General features: G+C 42.0%; 1 protein-coding gene across 1 annotated transcript in view; it reads right to left on the reverse strand.

The window, feature by feature from the left end:
- arb2a (ARB2 cotranscriptional regulator A) overlaps positions 1 to 12,455 on the reverse strand; it is a 148,474-nt gene extending 136,019 nt beyond the window's left edge. Inside the window, exons 1-4 of the mRNA XM_070965379.1 lie at positions 12,409 to 12,455; positions 11,597 to 11,737; positions 10,319 to 10,420; positions 6,675 to 6,775 (exon numbers count right to left, since the gene is read on the reverse strand). Of these exons, the coding sequence (XP_070821480.1) occupies positions 6,675 to 6,775; positions 10,319 to 10,420; positions 11,597 to 11,702 (309 nt within the window). The 5' untranslated portion in view covers positions 11,703 to 11,737; positions 12,409 to 12,455. The remainder of the gene's footprint in view (positions 1 to 6,674; positions 6,776 to 10,318; positions 10,421 to 11,596; positions 11,738 to 12,408) is intronic.
- Positions 12,456 to 15,143: the final 2,688 nt, after the last annotated feature.

A 15,143-nucleotide genomic window follows, 5' to 3' on the forward strand; every position in this document is an offset into this window, starting at 1 on the left:
CAATCATGATTCTATCACCTGTTACCAATCAACCTGTTTACCTGTGGAATGTTCCAAACAGGTGTTTTTGGAGCGTTCCACAACTTTCCCAGTCTTTAGTTACTCCTGTCCCAACTTGTTAGAAATGTGCTGCTGCATCAGATTCAGAATAAGCAGATATTTAGAAAAAGCTGATGAGGTAAAACATTTAATATATTGTCTTTGTGCTGTTTACAACTCAGCATATGTCAAAAAAAAGATTATCAAATGATCATTCTGTTTTATTTATGTTTTGGAAAAGCACCCAGAAAGTGATTAAACGAGGCTGTGGTCTAAGTTCTTATCAGGTGTTGAACTGCAGCCCGTGTACAGATGTAAAACTCCATATCATATCATACCAAAAATATGTATGAAAGAGAATTTTTTCTTATTATTTTTTATAGAAAGGCTATTCACAAATTATTCACCGCTCTTGTGCTCAACCCAAATTTTGTCACTCTTTATTTTGCTTGGAGGCCATCACACCAAGATCCTCATTCTCCCTCTTTCTAGCCATCCCTCCATTCAGACGAGGCTGAAGTGCAAATTGGACATCTGGTGCTGTGATGTGTCTGACAATACAGCCGCCAGCCCCCCAGCCCACTCACACTGGTACACAGACTCACAAATGTGCACACACACACACACACAGTCTTCCACACAAAATACAGGACCGTGAGGGTATAAGGACACTGAAAGGAAGGAGGGAGGGAGGGAGGGAGGGAGGGAGAGATGGACAGAGGCAAGGCAAATCTATTTGTACAGCACCTCTGAACAACAAGGCAACTCAAAGTGCTTTACTGTACGAAAGACAGAAAGGCATTAAGACAAGATATTAAAGAAACACAATGCAAAGTAAAAAGGCAATATGGAAAGACAAGCATAAATAGGATTTAAGGGGATTAAAACAAAGTAAAAGATTAAATATCACAAACAAAACAGGAGAATAGAAATCACAGCGACAATGCAGTGGAAGATATGAATGAAAAGTCCCAAACATAACTTTCCAGAAGGCAGTCTTCAGCGATACTTAAAACTAGAACTGAGAGTTTGAGCCGACTTCAAATGGTCTGGGAGGGGGTTCCAGATATGTGGTTCATGAAAACTGAAAGCTGTTTCTCTGTGTTTAGTTTTGACTCTGAGGACGGTAAACAGAGCCGTCCCAGATGACCTGAGAGGTCTGAAGGCTTCATACCGGAGCAGCAGATCAGACGTGTATTTTGGCCTTATAGCATTCAGGGTTTTATAAACCAACAGCAGAATTTGAAAGTAAATTCTCTGAGATCTGAAAACTGGAGCGATATGATCCACTCCCCTGGACTTAGTGAACACTCTAACGGCAGCTTTGAATTTTTAGAGAAAACTGTGAACACAGCATTGAGCCTACTGAGGAACTGCCTTAATGTGGGTGTTAAAATTTAGGTTTGAGTCCACGATTCATGATACTCTTATATAGTTACTACACTGGCTTTTCATTATTATTATTCTCATGACTACGCCAAGATTTCAGCATTTATTTCTATATCAGTAGCAACTGAAGCTGAACACTGGCTTTTCTGATTTCCAAAAGTTGGGATGTTGTGTAGAACATAACTAAAACAGACATTAGTTCAATTGTAAACAGCACAAAGACAGTATAATTAATGTTTTACCTCATCAGCTTCACTGATTTTTGTAAATATCTGCTTACTCTGAATCTGATGCAGCAGCACATTTCAGACAAGTTGGGACAGGAGCAACTAAAGAGTGGGAAAGATGTGAAATGCTCCAAAAACACCTGTTTGGATCATTCCACAGGTAAACAGGTTGACTGGTAACTGGTAATTGGTAAAGGCTCAGTCAATCACAAAAGAGGATGGAGCGAGGTTCACCACTTTGTGAACACATGACTGGATGAAGCAGATTACTACATGGGCCCAGGAACACTTCGTAAAACTGTTGTTGGTTCACAGTTCATACGTGTATGATTGTGTTTTTACCTTTTGCAAGTGTCCAAATATGTGTGGAAGTGGGGTTGAACATTGTTTTCCACAATCAGAACTGGTGGAAGCATTCTTCCTATCATATTCAAACAGCTCTCTCTCGAGCTGGAGAGCTGTCCTCTCTTTTCTTATCAGCACGGTTGGTGCTACAGAATGTGTCTGGTTGGGTGGAGGCAGACGACATGGCAGTGACCAGGGGGTGAATTTAATGCCAGCATTAACCAGCTCTTCCATTTTATCAGTGAATACCAAAAGGGGGTGAGCAGGGGAGAGTGGAGAGAGGGTGAATTAGGAGACTGATCCTTGAGCTGGTCATCAATACGCTGGCATTGAGGCTGTGATGTTTCATCTTCGTGGCACCAAGGCGGCTGTGAGTGTGTCATCTTAGGCATGGCCGAGGGGGGTCGTAGGCTGAACCAAAAACGGTTCATCAGTGCTTCAATTTCATATCTGCTTGAGTTCAGGCCATCTGCCTTAGATGTTGCCTGAACAGATTGTTCGAACTTATCAGCAGCTTTTTCCACTTCAGTCTCATGGAGTTTTATTAAAGGTTCAACTCAGTTTTCCAGTTGTAATGTCAGGGGTTATTGGGGACTGCTTATGCCCACCTTTGGCGGGCTGCCAGATGTCCAGGATCAAAGATGGCTGAGCTGAATCCATAAATTACAGTCTTGCATTTATCTTTATATTTTGGCAGGTAGAAATTCATTGGTTTTGTTTCAGTGAGTCTTGGGAAAGCTATGGTGTTACTTAGAGACACAGCTGTCCAGTTGAGTTCTGACGAGCTAGTCTCACATATGTGAGACCTTTTTTGCCTGCCATTGACCACCTGAAACAAGCCACCGATGGCAGCCTAAGGCACCACAGTGGTCCACTGAGTTACTGTTTGGGTTGTGTTAACGTTGCAGGCAGTCCACCTAGTTGTCACAAATCATGTAATCAAATAATAGGTACCCTCTGTAAATGTTCTGTAGTTTCAGAAAATATGAAAAAGTAGCAAAAACGAAACATCCAGGCAGACAGAGAAGAGCATGTGTGCTCTAGTGAAGCAGCCCTCAGTCCTCCAGAGGTATGGAGGAACGGGGGGGGGGATCCACGTGAACATTAGGGGGCAGTGAGGATGCGACTCTATTCACACTGCCAGGGGCAAACACATGCACCCATGTCCTTGTGCCACCTCACACAGCTCTCGGGCTGAATTGTGGCTAGTTCTCAACCCGTCTCAGGTGGCAGGTTGATAGAGGGCATCGAGGTGTGCTGTGAACTGGCGTTGGCCCAGAACAGGGCTGACAAAGTCTCTCATCCTGCCTGATGCAGAAATGAAGGAACAGTATCAGAGAAAAGACTAGACAGACAAACAACGACATGATGGGAATTTAAGCACAATCGTACATGTGCATGTGTCCGCCAGACAGACAGAAAAGTACTGTAAGCATGCAGCGACGCTTGTGTGACGCGCACTGTCTGACTAAGCAGCATAACCCACTTTTACAACCAAAGGCATACAATTCAGTAGTTGTGTCTATTTATAATGGAGCACATTTCTTACCAGCAAAAACAATGCATTTGTACTTGCAAAGCTACATGAGGTACAATATCCATTTTCTTGAATCATCTGTGGCCTAAAAACAACAGACAGATAATACTGCTTATTCAGGTAGTGCTCCTGTCTTCTAAGCCAGTTAATCTCCTGCAGCACAATTCATACAGTATTTGTTCTCATTACACAAGCTCGCGTCAACACTGATTGACACAGTTTCCTTTTTTCTCCTCTAAAGAAGATGCTTCTGTCAATTTTTTAATCACAGGATGAATAAAATTTGCATACATCCTGCTTGATGATTATTTGTTTCCTCCAAATGTTTGGCCCCCCTCTGATGCCTGAGTTCAGTTAGTTTAAATGTCTGTGTGTTCTTTCAGGGCCTCCGCTTGCATGCTACCAAATGTTTGTTTCTACAGCCTTTTTAGATGCTGGTAGATAGTGCCTGAGCATGCAAAAGAAAAGAGGAGGGAAAAAAGCCTTCACAGAAGGCTGGCTCTCAAAGGAGCTACTGTATACCTGCATTAGAAATATTAAAAACACGCAGGTAATCCCACAAACGGGTCTATCACTTTGAACTTCAAAGAATGCACACAATTAAAAGCAACATAGCAGGGGATGCAAATAAAAAAAAAGATTACAAAAGAACATTTGTCTCATTATCTTAATGCATATTGCATGTGGTGCTACTGTGGGAGTAAATGAGAGGTGAACTTTAGGGTGGTGTGTGTTTGGATATATGGTGGCACAGCTGGACAACCACAGAACTTCACACTCCACAAAAAACTTTAAAGCTGTAGGTATTTGCATAGTATCCTTTGAATTCATGTCCAAAAGTATCCATGCTTTTCCCACCATGCAGTCCATATATTCAGGCTGTCCCAGATACCATTTTCTTGGACAGCTTAGCGCCGTGTCATGCTTTAATTAAAGGAATTCATTTTTAAGAATTTTCTTATTCTACAGTGTTGCTGTTTGAACTATACACGCACTTTCTGTGACATAATAACAGCTGACAAAGCCTGCCAAAGCGCTGTGAGACAGAAGAGCAGAAACAGCATACTAACTCCAACAAATTTAAGGTTTGACATTTACACTTATTATATTTAGAAGTTTATACAGCACATGAATGTGGTGTTTTGCAGCTGCGGAAAAAAACAAAACGCCTACCCAACAAACAAATATCCCAACAGTTGAATATTCAGGAGAAAAAGAAGCACCACCTTTCATTTGATGGCGGACCAAAACTCAGAACAAGAGGCAGCTTCCAGCGACAACCCACGGCCACATCTGGGCACACCTTTTACACCAAAATCTAAAAAGACAACAGCTACACAACTCCTGAAAATCAGTCTCCACTTTTAAAAACTCGTCTTCTAATGTCGGCAGGCACATTGCAGGAAGTTGTAAATACTGGGGGTAGAAATGTAGTTAGCTAGCTACAGTTAGCTATGTTAATTTTTCATGTGTGATGTTAATCTTTGATGCTATGACAATGACATGACAACTTATCCTGCAGCTAGAGGTCTGCTGGGTTTTTAAACTGGTGTGCTTTAGAAAGCGGTTATCTCAACATAATACATAATTTGTGTGCTGCTTTTTTTTTTTTTTTTTAAACTTTAAATAATTTGTTAACCAGGTTCTTTTTTACTTTAGATAGGTTTGTCAAATGGAAATTTTCATCTTTCCTTCAATTGTAATTTTCAGTATTCTACCCACCAATGCTCCAAAGGCTTGATTGAGGACTTCTTTTGTGGTGAGGAGGTTGGGGGTCCTATTAAGAGGCTCAGTCTCTGATGCTGATTTCACATCTGATTTAGGTTCTTGCTCAGAATCTGTAGTTGTGTTCTTGTGCGATAAATTTGACTTCAAACTCAACTCATACCTCAACTAAGCTAGATGATTACGGTGAAATGCATTGTGCTGATCTGCTGCAGCAAACCCTGACCTTTAAAAAACTTCCACTTTCTTATCTGACAGAGGCTTTGACCACAAGACAAACCTCTGCTCAAGCCTTTCTGTGGATCTGGCATTGAAGGTGTCAAAAAGCAAATTGCAATGCAGTTCCTCAAGTTTACAATGGAAGAATGTGCAAGAACCTCCTCAGAACCTAGTAACACTTTTGCAACGCTTCCGCAGCTCAAGTGTGAATTAAAACAGCCGCTATAATGGATGAAGCACTTGTTAGGATATTTTTAGACATATATTTGTGTAAATAAAAAAGAAAGTAAAGGACATCTTGATTTTCTTTGTAACTACAGCGGGTTCCTTGCTGTTAGACTGTGTAAAATAGATAAATAAAAAAAAAGGTTATAAAAAATTGATACATATGGGGGATCTATACGTGAAAACCATAAATCCACTCTGTCTTACACCAGTATAATAAAGCACGGTGCAGGTGCCGTGAGTGATAAGCGCCAAAGTACCATGTCTGCTCTCCAAACAATCAGCAACTGTTGCATCATCTTGTAATGCACTGCTCATCAGCTGACAGCCTGCTGATTAGCTTGCCAACCCCTGGCAACAAGCCAAAAAGTCCATAATACATAATTCACCCTTTACACAGCATCAGATAATTCTCCACCTCCGTCCTCTCTACCCCATCCTCATGACTGGCCATTCCCTGGAGCCGACAGCACCACACTGCCGGACCACAGGACTCCAGAGTTGTTGGAGAATCACAAAGCTTGTGTATTAGACACATGAGGCGTCACTTAGGTTTATTTTCGTCGGCCAACTGTAGTCTAAGTCCCATACTGAGTATTTTCATTTGATTCCAGGGATCCTGAAGAGGAGCTTTTTATTGATGAGGGCTCGTTCATTGGTAGTCTCTATGAATGTTTTGTATTGAGCACTGACTGCCTTCTTGGTGAAGGTCAGAAAGCATTTTCCAGTTAAATATCTAGTTATCATTATGGATTTTCCATGTTCTTAGGAGTCGACACTGACAGAGGCTCATAAAAATAAAATACATTTTCTGGCCCCTGTAATGTCTGCTTCCTTAGACAAATGTAGCTGAGGGCCCCTGTTGTGATGTTATGTTACAAAAAATTGCCCACAGACGAGGCAGCTGAGCTAAACGTTGCTGAACATGGCCGGCCTGAATGAAGCTTAAAAAAACCCATATGTGTTACCTCTCCAAGAGCTTCATAGCGTTTCTGGTTCCAGCGGTGGAGATCCTCTCTGGCGTTGAACACAAACGGCTCTCCCGTTTTTATATGCCTGAGCTGACCATCTGTGGGATAAAGACAGAATGAAAGAAGGATAAAAACACATTTCTAATGATTATGGCTGCCTGTTTGTGTGTGTGTGCAATGGGCAGATCAGTACTTCTGACCGGACATGCAAAAGTACCTCTATCTGCAAAATTAAGCAAACTAAGCTCGTTGTTTTCATTGCTTATTTTCATCTTCTCTCTCTTTTCCTTCTTTGGTCTTTTTGCTTCCTTACCCTCCCTCCCTCAACCACCCCCATCTGGCAGGTACAAGGCCTGTGGATGCTGCAGCGTTGGTCCAGTCACGACTCCAACGGCCTTCTGGGTAGTCTGGCAGGCCAGGACTGGACAGCTGGCATGGCAAGAATTCTCTTTCCTTCTCTCCCTCTTTTCATCCGTCTAAAAGTCTCTCCCCTTCCTCTTTAACTGTGTCAATCTCTCTCTCCCTCGCCTTCCTTGCTCACCCTGGCGACAGGCCACAGGTCTGTCCCTGCCTTTTCCACCTGAAATCTCCAAGAGCAAACGAAAACTGTAAGTGGTGTGAGCTTCTGAGCCTGTGTGTGTGCGTGTTTGTGTGTGTGTGTGTGTGTGTGTGCGACATGAAGAAAGAAAGGTGGCCTGGAATGCATTAGCCACAACGACAACTGCTCCTTGCAATTCCTTTGAGGATGCTGTCTGGGCATCAGCCAATCACCCTAACCAGCACAGCTTACACACACCCAAACGCGCACACACACACACACACACACACACACACACACACACACACACACACACACACACACACACACACACACACACACACACACACACACACACACACACACACACACACACACATGCGCCAGCAGCTCCAGCCAGGAGGACCAGGTGTGGTCATACAGTAAGTGTCGCTTGGCTTAAGTATGTGTGTTTCTGTAAATTGTTGCAAGTGAGCCCCGTCGCCACTAAAGCGCACAGGAACTGACTGAGAAGAAACACGAGCTTTTCGGTACAACGTTTAAATGATTTATTATGAAACGAGGAAGCAGGGGAGTTTTTAAGACATCCTGGTTTGATTTGATATAAAACAGTCATAAGACAGGAAAGTACTGTTCAGAAAAGATACTACTTCTTTTCTTAATAAACAATTACCCTCGTGTGGCTGTGGAACCTCTACGTTTATACCTTAGCAATGAGCCCATCGATCCTGCGGTTGACACTACAACACAATAAAACACTAAACAGTGTTAAATTTAATTTTGACCTTTATGACTGCAGAATTTGCAAGAGCTAAACCACTGAAAAGTACACATATTTAACCCAAATAGCCAGAGGGCTCTCATACTTTCTCAATTATTGCACAATGTGAGGAAACCCATCTAAGATATAAATAAATATCTTTGCGAGATAAAAGCATGCATGAGCATTTTTTTCATCTCCTTCCAAATTGCCACCATTTTCACCCCTCTATCAACGTGATAAATCTTACATTGCTAACACGCTGTGTATTACAGCACTTGCTTTCATGGTGAGCTGTTTGACAACATGTAATCCTGAATCTAGGTTTGTCATCATGTTGCATTAAAAAGCAGACTTGTGCCTGAGAGGTAGAGCAGGAGACGAGTGAGAAGTTAGGATAAAGCGGTGTGCACAAAAAGTACCTTGAAGAAAATCAATTATGCATTCATGGAGGGGTGAGGATCTAAACACTGCTGCCTAAGAGGAGGAAGAGAGGAGCTATAATGAAATCCTACTGTAGGAGAGGGGTGTGTGTGTGCATGAGTGTGTGCATGTGTGTGTGCATGTGAGCTAGGGGGTGATCAGCTCCACTGCCTCCCCCAACACATCCTCTCAGAGGAATAACGTTTTCTCAACTTTTCTCCTCTTTTCTGTCATAATTAGCATTCTGTTCTCAATTTGGCCGCTTAATTAGGTGTACATAACCTTGGATTTCCAGTAATGGAAAACTGGAGGGCTAGCAAGATGAAGCCATCATCTTCAGTGATTAAGATACCTGCAAACTATTGTACACAGCCTCGTCTGTATTCACATCATTACATGGTCAAATTAACATTTTTGTTCCACCTGTCTCGGGCAAAGGTAGCCTGGGTGTAGCTATAGAAATGCCCGCGAGCCAGAACGACTGTGAAATGCTATCCTTCAACAACAGGCCTGAGTGGAAATTGACAAGACATACAGATGGGTCTGGGCGTGTGTGTGTGTGCACGTGTGTGTGTGTTTCGGTTAGGCATTTTGATCAGGCGGGAGCAGAAATAGAGAGATATAGAGAAAAGAGAACTGGAGAGGCAGAAGGGTGAGGGAGAAGAGATGGAGACTCTGTAAATGTGTTCCTCCCTCCATGGGAGACTGAGCTGGGACTTGAGGGTGGAGCAGGGGGGTGGCGAGTGTTGGCACGGCAGCGGGTGGGGGGTAAGTCTCCGTGTCTCTGTTCTTAGGCACAGCGAGGTTATGCAAATGCTCCGTCAGGCGGAGGGCAAGGCTGAGTAGGTTACTGACGGGCCGTAGAGTACACAACATGTCCCCCACTCAGCCAGCCAGACAGCCAGCAGAGACACTGACAGAGAACAGAGGGGGTGAGAGGAAGAGGGGGAGAGAGAGAGATAGGCTACAGGGGAATACTAAGTCCAAACCACCACTCTCTCAACTCCTCCTCCTCCGCTCCACCTGCTTTGATTAAAGCGAGCCAAGACAATTCTTAAGAGACCTTCAGATCATCTGGACCTGCACCTATCCGGGTCCAGCTCTGCTCCTTCCTGTCCCGAAATGTCACAGGTGACAGTGGAGACAGATTAAGGTCATTAATTAAAAAGCAGCAACACTGACCACAACTGTAATTATACACTGTTTCACTGTTTATGTTAAACTGTCTGTGTTATGAGGGATTGTGGTCATTTGGCTTTTAGAGCAGCTTTGACATGAATCAAGCAGAAGCATCCAGCTCTGCAGACCAGAGGGTCCAAAAGAGACATCTGGCATCTCCCCTGGACCCAAACTAGCCATAACATCTACATGTAAAAACTACAAATAAAGAACATGAATTTAAAATGCATATATATGAAGCATATTTTATTAATTCTAAAAGTACATTAGAGCTTTAATCAAGTTTCCTGAGAGTGATGTTAACTTTCTCACCACCTCATAAAACTGTCCAGTGGTCACAAGGCTAATTTGAAGGGTCACAAGATGATAAAAGCAGAAATACAGGAAGGAAAACACTGTTTTGACCTCTTCAGGTCAGTATCAAATCAAATGAAACAAAAGAGAAATTCACTCTTTGGTGGACATATTCAAGCTGTGAATGGGGTTACAACACTGCTCTCATCTTAAGGGGTCGAAGACAGGTCGACAACATACTGACGGATTATGTAATCAGATCCATTTCATGTATTTCTTTCAGTTTATATATAGATTTAACTTTCTATTCACCTTAGCTGAAGTATTACGCTTGAACTGTCAGCACTGTTGTTCTATCCACTTAGAGTTTGTGGGATTTGGTGTTATTTTTGTTAAAGCAGAAGGCTTGCTGCGCTTTATGCTTTGAAGACTAAAATATGCACTTACATTCATTGAAGGCATATTCAAACTCCTCCAGCGTTTTGGGGAAAGTGAAAGGAGGTTCATCTTTCTTCATCAGTTCATCTAAGTCTATTCTTGACAGCAAATCTGAGGAGAAAGAGGAGAGATGAGATCAAAGGTGAGCAAAAATTAGTGACAAAAGTCGCGGCTGCTTTCGTTCAAAGAATGTCAAAGTGTCATAATCTCAAACGCAGACTCATAACCTAAGAATATCCAGCAACATCACCTACACACACTTCATTTTGAGGTATGAAGCGACAGTAACTGCTACACAAAAGTCCGACTCATCCTCAAACTGTTCATTAACAAGTCGGGGGTGAATATGTTTGACTCAATGTGGTTCAATGTGTGAGAATTGGCCACCTGGTGAAGGTCACTCCAAACAGCATATCACCAGAGGAACTGGAAACTGCTGCTCACGACACCTTTTGCTGTAGATGTATTCGGTTGTAGCTTTTAGCTGCTGTTAGCAATTTCGCTAATGCACTATTAATTTATTGAAGTCTGCCCTAACCAAGAACTTGGAGCACCAAGGAACTGTTAGCATTTACACCGTGGCTAACAGAACCAGCTTCTCCATGAGCACAGCCTCTGAGACCAAAGGAGGCCAGTTTGATCCAACCAGGACTCCAACCCCAGTGTTGACATGTCAGACTAGGACAGGAGAGGCTGAATCTGTGAGGGGAGGAGGCCTGAGTTATTGCTATCAGACTGTCGCCTCTTCAGGTACAAAGTGGTATTATGAGACAAGACAGGCTAGCTGTTAGCATGCTAATTTCAGTAGATATCTCTGCAGCACAATATACAGATGTCTTTGACATTACGTCATCATCTCATCATCCGCTAATAATATGACCTGCTGCTGAGGCAAAGTTAATGTTTATGCTATATTATTTTCATGCACAATATTGTTGTGTTTCACATTTTCATGAGGCTGCCTGACATTTTAACTCTAGTATGGTGTAACCTTGCGGGGACTACACCTGCAAGAGCTGTTTCAGGAGCTGTTTCACTTTCCCTTCAAGGACAAGCAGGCTGGATATCATCAGTGATGTAAGTCATGAGTCCATGAGGATTTGTGTGTGTCATAGCCTTCAGGTCAGCACAGGAGAAAAACTACATAAGTTAGATCCACCATAGAAAAGTCTATGTGATCATGCTGGTTGTGATCATCATTTTATCCCTCTCCAGCAGCTCTCTCTTTCCAGTGTTTTTACTAGCACTGCATCCTTTTTCCTATATTCAGTATCATTTCATATTTACCTTTGAGTGCAGTTGTTCTCTCTCTGTCCTCCTGGCCAGCTATCTGGGCCATAGTGATCCACAATATGTACAAGGCTGGTGTGGCAGCACAAAGGTGAGACGGCATGGGTCCACCCCACCCAAAGATCACAGAGATGCACCCTGTCACATGTGGGAAAGGAAAAAGGAGGAAACTAAGATGTAGAAATCATGTGTCACATCATGCTCTAACATGCCTGCACATGAATGAATCCCTTCTTTATCAACCAAAGTCCATAAAGGTAAATGTCATGAAGCTTGTTGCACCTGTCAGGTGGCAGTGAGCCAAAACCTTACGTCACACTGTTGATTCACACACTCCTGTACTGGCTACACGCTCATAGCTGACTGAATAAAACGGAGCAGTGCTAATTAACACTGCAATAACACGCTGCATAAACAGCCAAGTTCAACAGTTTGTCGACATTACTGCTAAGAAACACTGAACTGCTAGCATGGCAGCTCAACTTTGCACACGTGCGACAAGTGAATGAATAATGCAAACACAGCAAAGTTATACTTCATTTAAACCTGCACTGCAGGTGGCAAAAAGCATCCATTATCAAACACTTAGCTTCTTCAGACTGCTCTGTCACTTTCTCGCCAACACTCAACATCTGTTTAATGTTTCGCACTCTTCTGAACAACTCCCGGAATGTGTGCGCGCGCTCTACGTGGAGCTACAGTTGGACACTCGTGCTTTTATTTCACTTCAGCAAAGCGAAAGGCAGAGTTTCGGGGAGGAACAGCCGTTTACAGTCGATGCATGCAAGCTTTTCGTTCGACTCACGCACCATCGGTACACGCCACTGTCCAGTTGCTGCTGCTTCCTTGAAATTTCTGAAACAGGAAGTTCTCTGAGCGGCGCGAGCGTGGAGAGCGTGAAGCTTCCGGGTTACCGGGGCAACGGACTGGAAGGGATATTTAAAGGGACAGTAACACAGCAGCTGGCTGTGCGGGTCGTACAGATGTTCGCCTCATTGTGTCTCTATTATGTGATGTCCAGTGTGGAAAATAATTATTTAAACACAATTTCACGGTATTTGTACTATACTAGAGTATATCCATATTACATTACTTTTTATCATATTTTTTAGTGCACTACATCTATTCCACAGCTGCTGTGTTGTTATCAGATCATTAGACGCTTTGCAAATAAAGATTTTACACCTAAAACATGTGATCATCTTATCAAATATGGCGCACTGTTTTACACCAAACTAACTCAACACTATATAAAATTGTTTAAATTTAGTTTACACTTGTCAGTATTAAAATGTCTCACACATTAATGCACCAGTACTAATGTTCCAGTAATACATGTGATAAATATATAAATAACACTCCTGAGTCGGCGCCATTTTCATATTTCTACTTTTAATTTGTATGTATTTGTTTTCTTATCTCTCATTTGTTTGCACAAAAAATAAACTATTATAACATACATGACATGCACAAGATGCTCTCATGTATACAAATGCATTTTTACCTGCGTATGTGCAGACATATGCAAAACAATTATTGACTGAATTATTTCTCATTCCAGATGTTTGTAAAAGAAAAGACAGATGGTGAATGATGAATATTATATAAGTGTGAATTCTACAAAACAGCACCTCTGTATCTGAATATTTAGCCACAAGTATCACTGAAAATAATTTTTAAAACAACAGTTTTAATAAAGGGCTTAAACTTGAAATGTTGTGTTTTTAAACTGTTATTGCAACTTAAGTAACGGGTCTGAATACTTCCTCCACCACAGGTAATGTCTGCACCACTTACATGTGATTACTTTAGGATTAGGGCCTAGACAATGAAGAGAGAAAAGGAGATCTGTGATGATTTAAATAAATGGGTGCAGTCATTGTTTTATGAGAAAAGATTAAAGTGAGCCTCGTGCACATGGAGAGTCCCGCGCCTTTTTTGCATTAGGTGTGTGCTGGTTTGTTAAGAGGACATTCAGTCCACTCTTCTACCCTGAGAGCTTCACTTTTTTATCTTCAGTGTTGCATAAGAATCATCACTGATCATGCTGTGTTTTCATTGTGACTTAGATGACCAGCCAACAGTATTGTTCCTTCACATGCACATGCACAGTCTGTATTTTACAGAGACATATCAACCAGTGATGCAAGTTTAAGATCGACGTAAGGAAAAGGAAGGAAGGAAAATACTTCAGGATGTTTACATGTGTCAGCACCTTCAGTGGTGCAGATGTGAGTGGCTGTGATGGGACCGTGGGGCATTTTAGACATGGTGTAATCATAAATTAAACAGACTTTAATCATAGTTAGTTTAGTCATATTTAAGGAGTTGAATAATGCCTTGTTTTGACTCTCCACCTCTGGCACAGGGACATCAGTTTCCTCTCTGTTGTGGTGGATCTGCTGAGGACTTTCCTCAGAAAACTGTGACATGGACATCTCACTTTAAAAGTGAAAGAAAAAACATTATTTGATTGCATTCATGGTTGAAACTAGACCTGCCAGACCAAAAACCTCCCACCACACCCTGCTCACCTGTATCACGTACCTGCGACTGTATCTTTTGACACGTGCCTTTCGATTCACAGAAATAGCCTCGTGGTTAAAATAAAGCTGGATGCCCTACTTCTGGACGGCCTCTAGAAGTTGAAGCTGTTTCTCAGGGGAGCTGAGCTACCCTGTTTCCTCAAGCAAAACGCTGGCAATGCTGCGAAAGGAGGCCCAAATAGGAAACAGTGACGACATATTGTGGCATTGATTTCTACTGTATGACAAGATAAAGGGGATGCTTCTTGCTTTGTCAACACTCGCTGTAGCACCTGAGAGTGCCAGTGTTGGGTCAGTTCACTTGGACTTGAATACCGATTCCTCTCTCAAACCACATGTGCAGACATTTAAGCCAGTGTTCAAGCTGTAGATGTACTTGAAGCTTAAAATAAATTGTGGTTTTGAAGTAATTATTGTAAATTAATAGCAGGACTATTCAGATTATTATGCAACGAGAGCTTGCATTGACTCGTTGCGTTATATAAAAGGGTATTTCATATAATATTCTGAGGAGTAGATTGATTCCTGTTATATGTGTGCAACTTTTTATTGTTAAATATAGAACCACTCTTAAGACTTTTGTTTGTGTTTTCGTGTCTCATCATGTCTTGCCATAAGTTTGGAAGTATCATCCTTGATGTGATCATTTGTTTTAGCAGATTAATAACTGCTTTGTTGGTGTTGGTGACAAACACATTATGAATTGTACATAACTTGAAGCCAGATAATAAGGAATTGGGACAAAGCAGGCTGCTCTGGCAGACGGATGGTCTTCTTGTAATGCCATGTTGACTCACTACATGCTAAGCCTGTTGTACTCACATGTAAATCAAACCAACATGTTTCTGCTGTGAGAGTTTCCTGTGGATGATGCACTGATAAACTGAGGGCAATCAACTGAAATAGAAATCTGAGGAGTCAAAATGCTGTGACTGTATAAAAGTGTCACGATGAGCACTGAGATTTGAAAATGTTTATGCAGGTTTGATAATTCCTGA

Source organism: Chaetodon trifascialis, chromosome 6 (genome assembly GCF_039877785.1).
Source record: "Chaetodon trifascialis isolate fChaTrf1 chromosome 6, fChaTrf1.hap1, whole genome shotgun sequence".
In the NCBI taxonomy this organism is placed as follows: Eukaryota; Metazoa; Chordata; class Actinopteri; order Chaetodontiformes; family Chaetodontidae; genus Chaetodon; species Chaetodon trifascialis.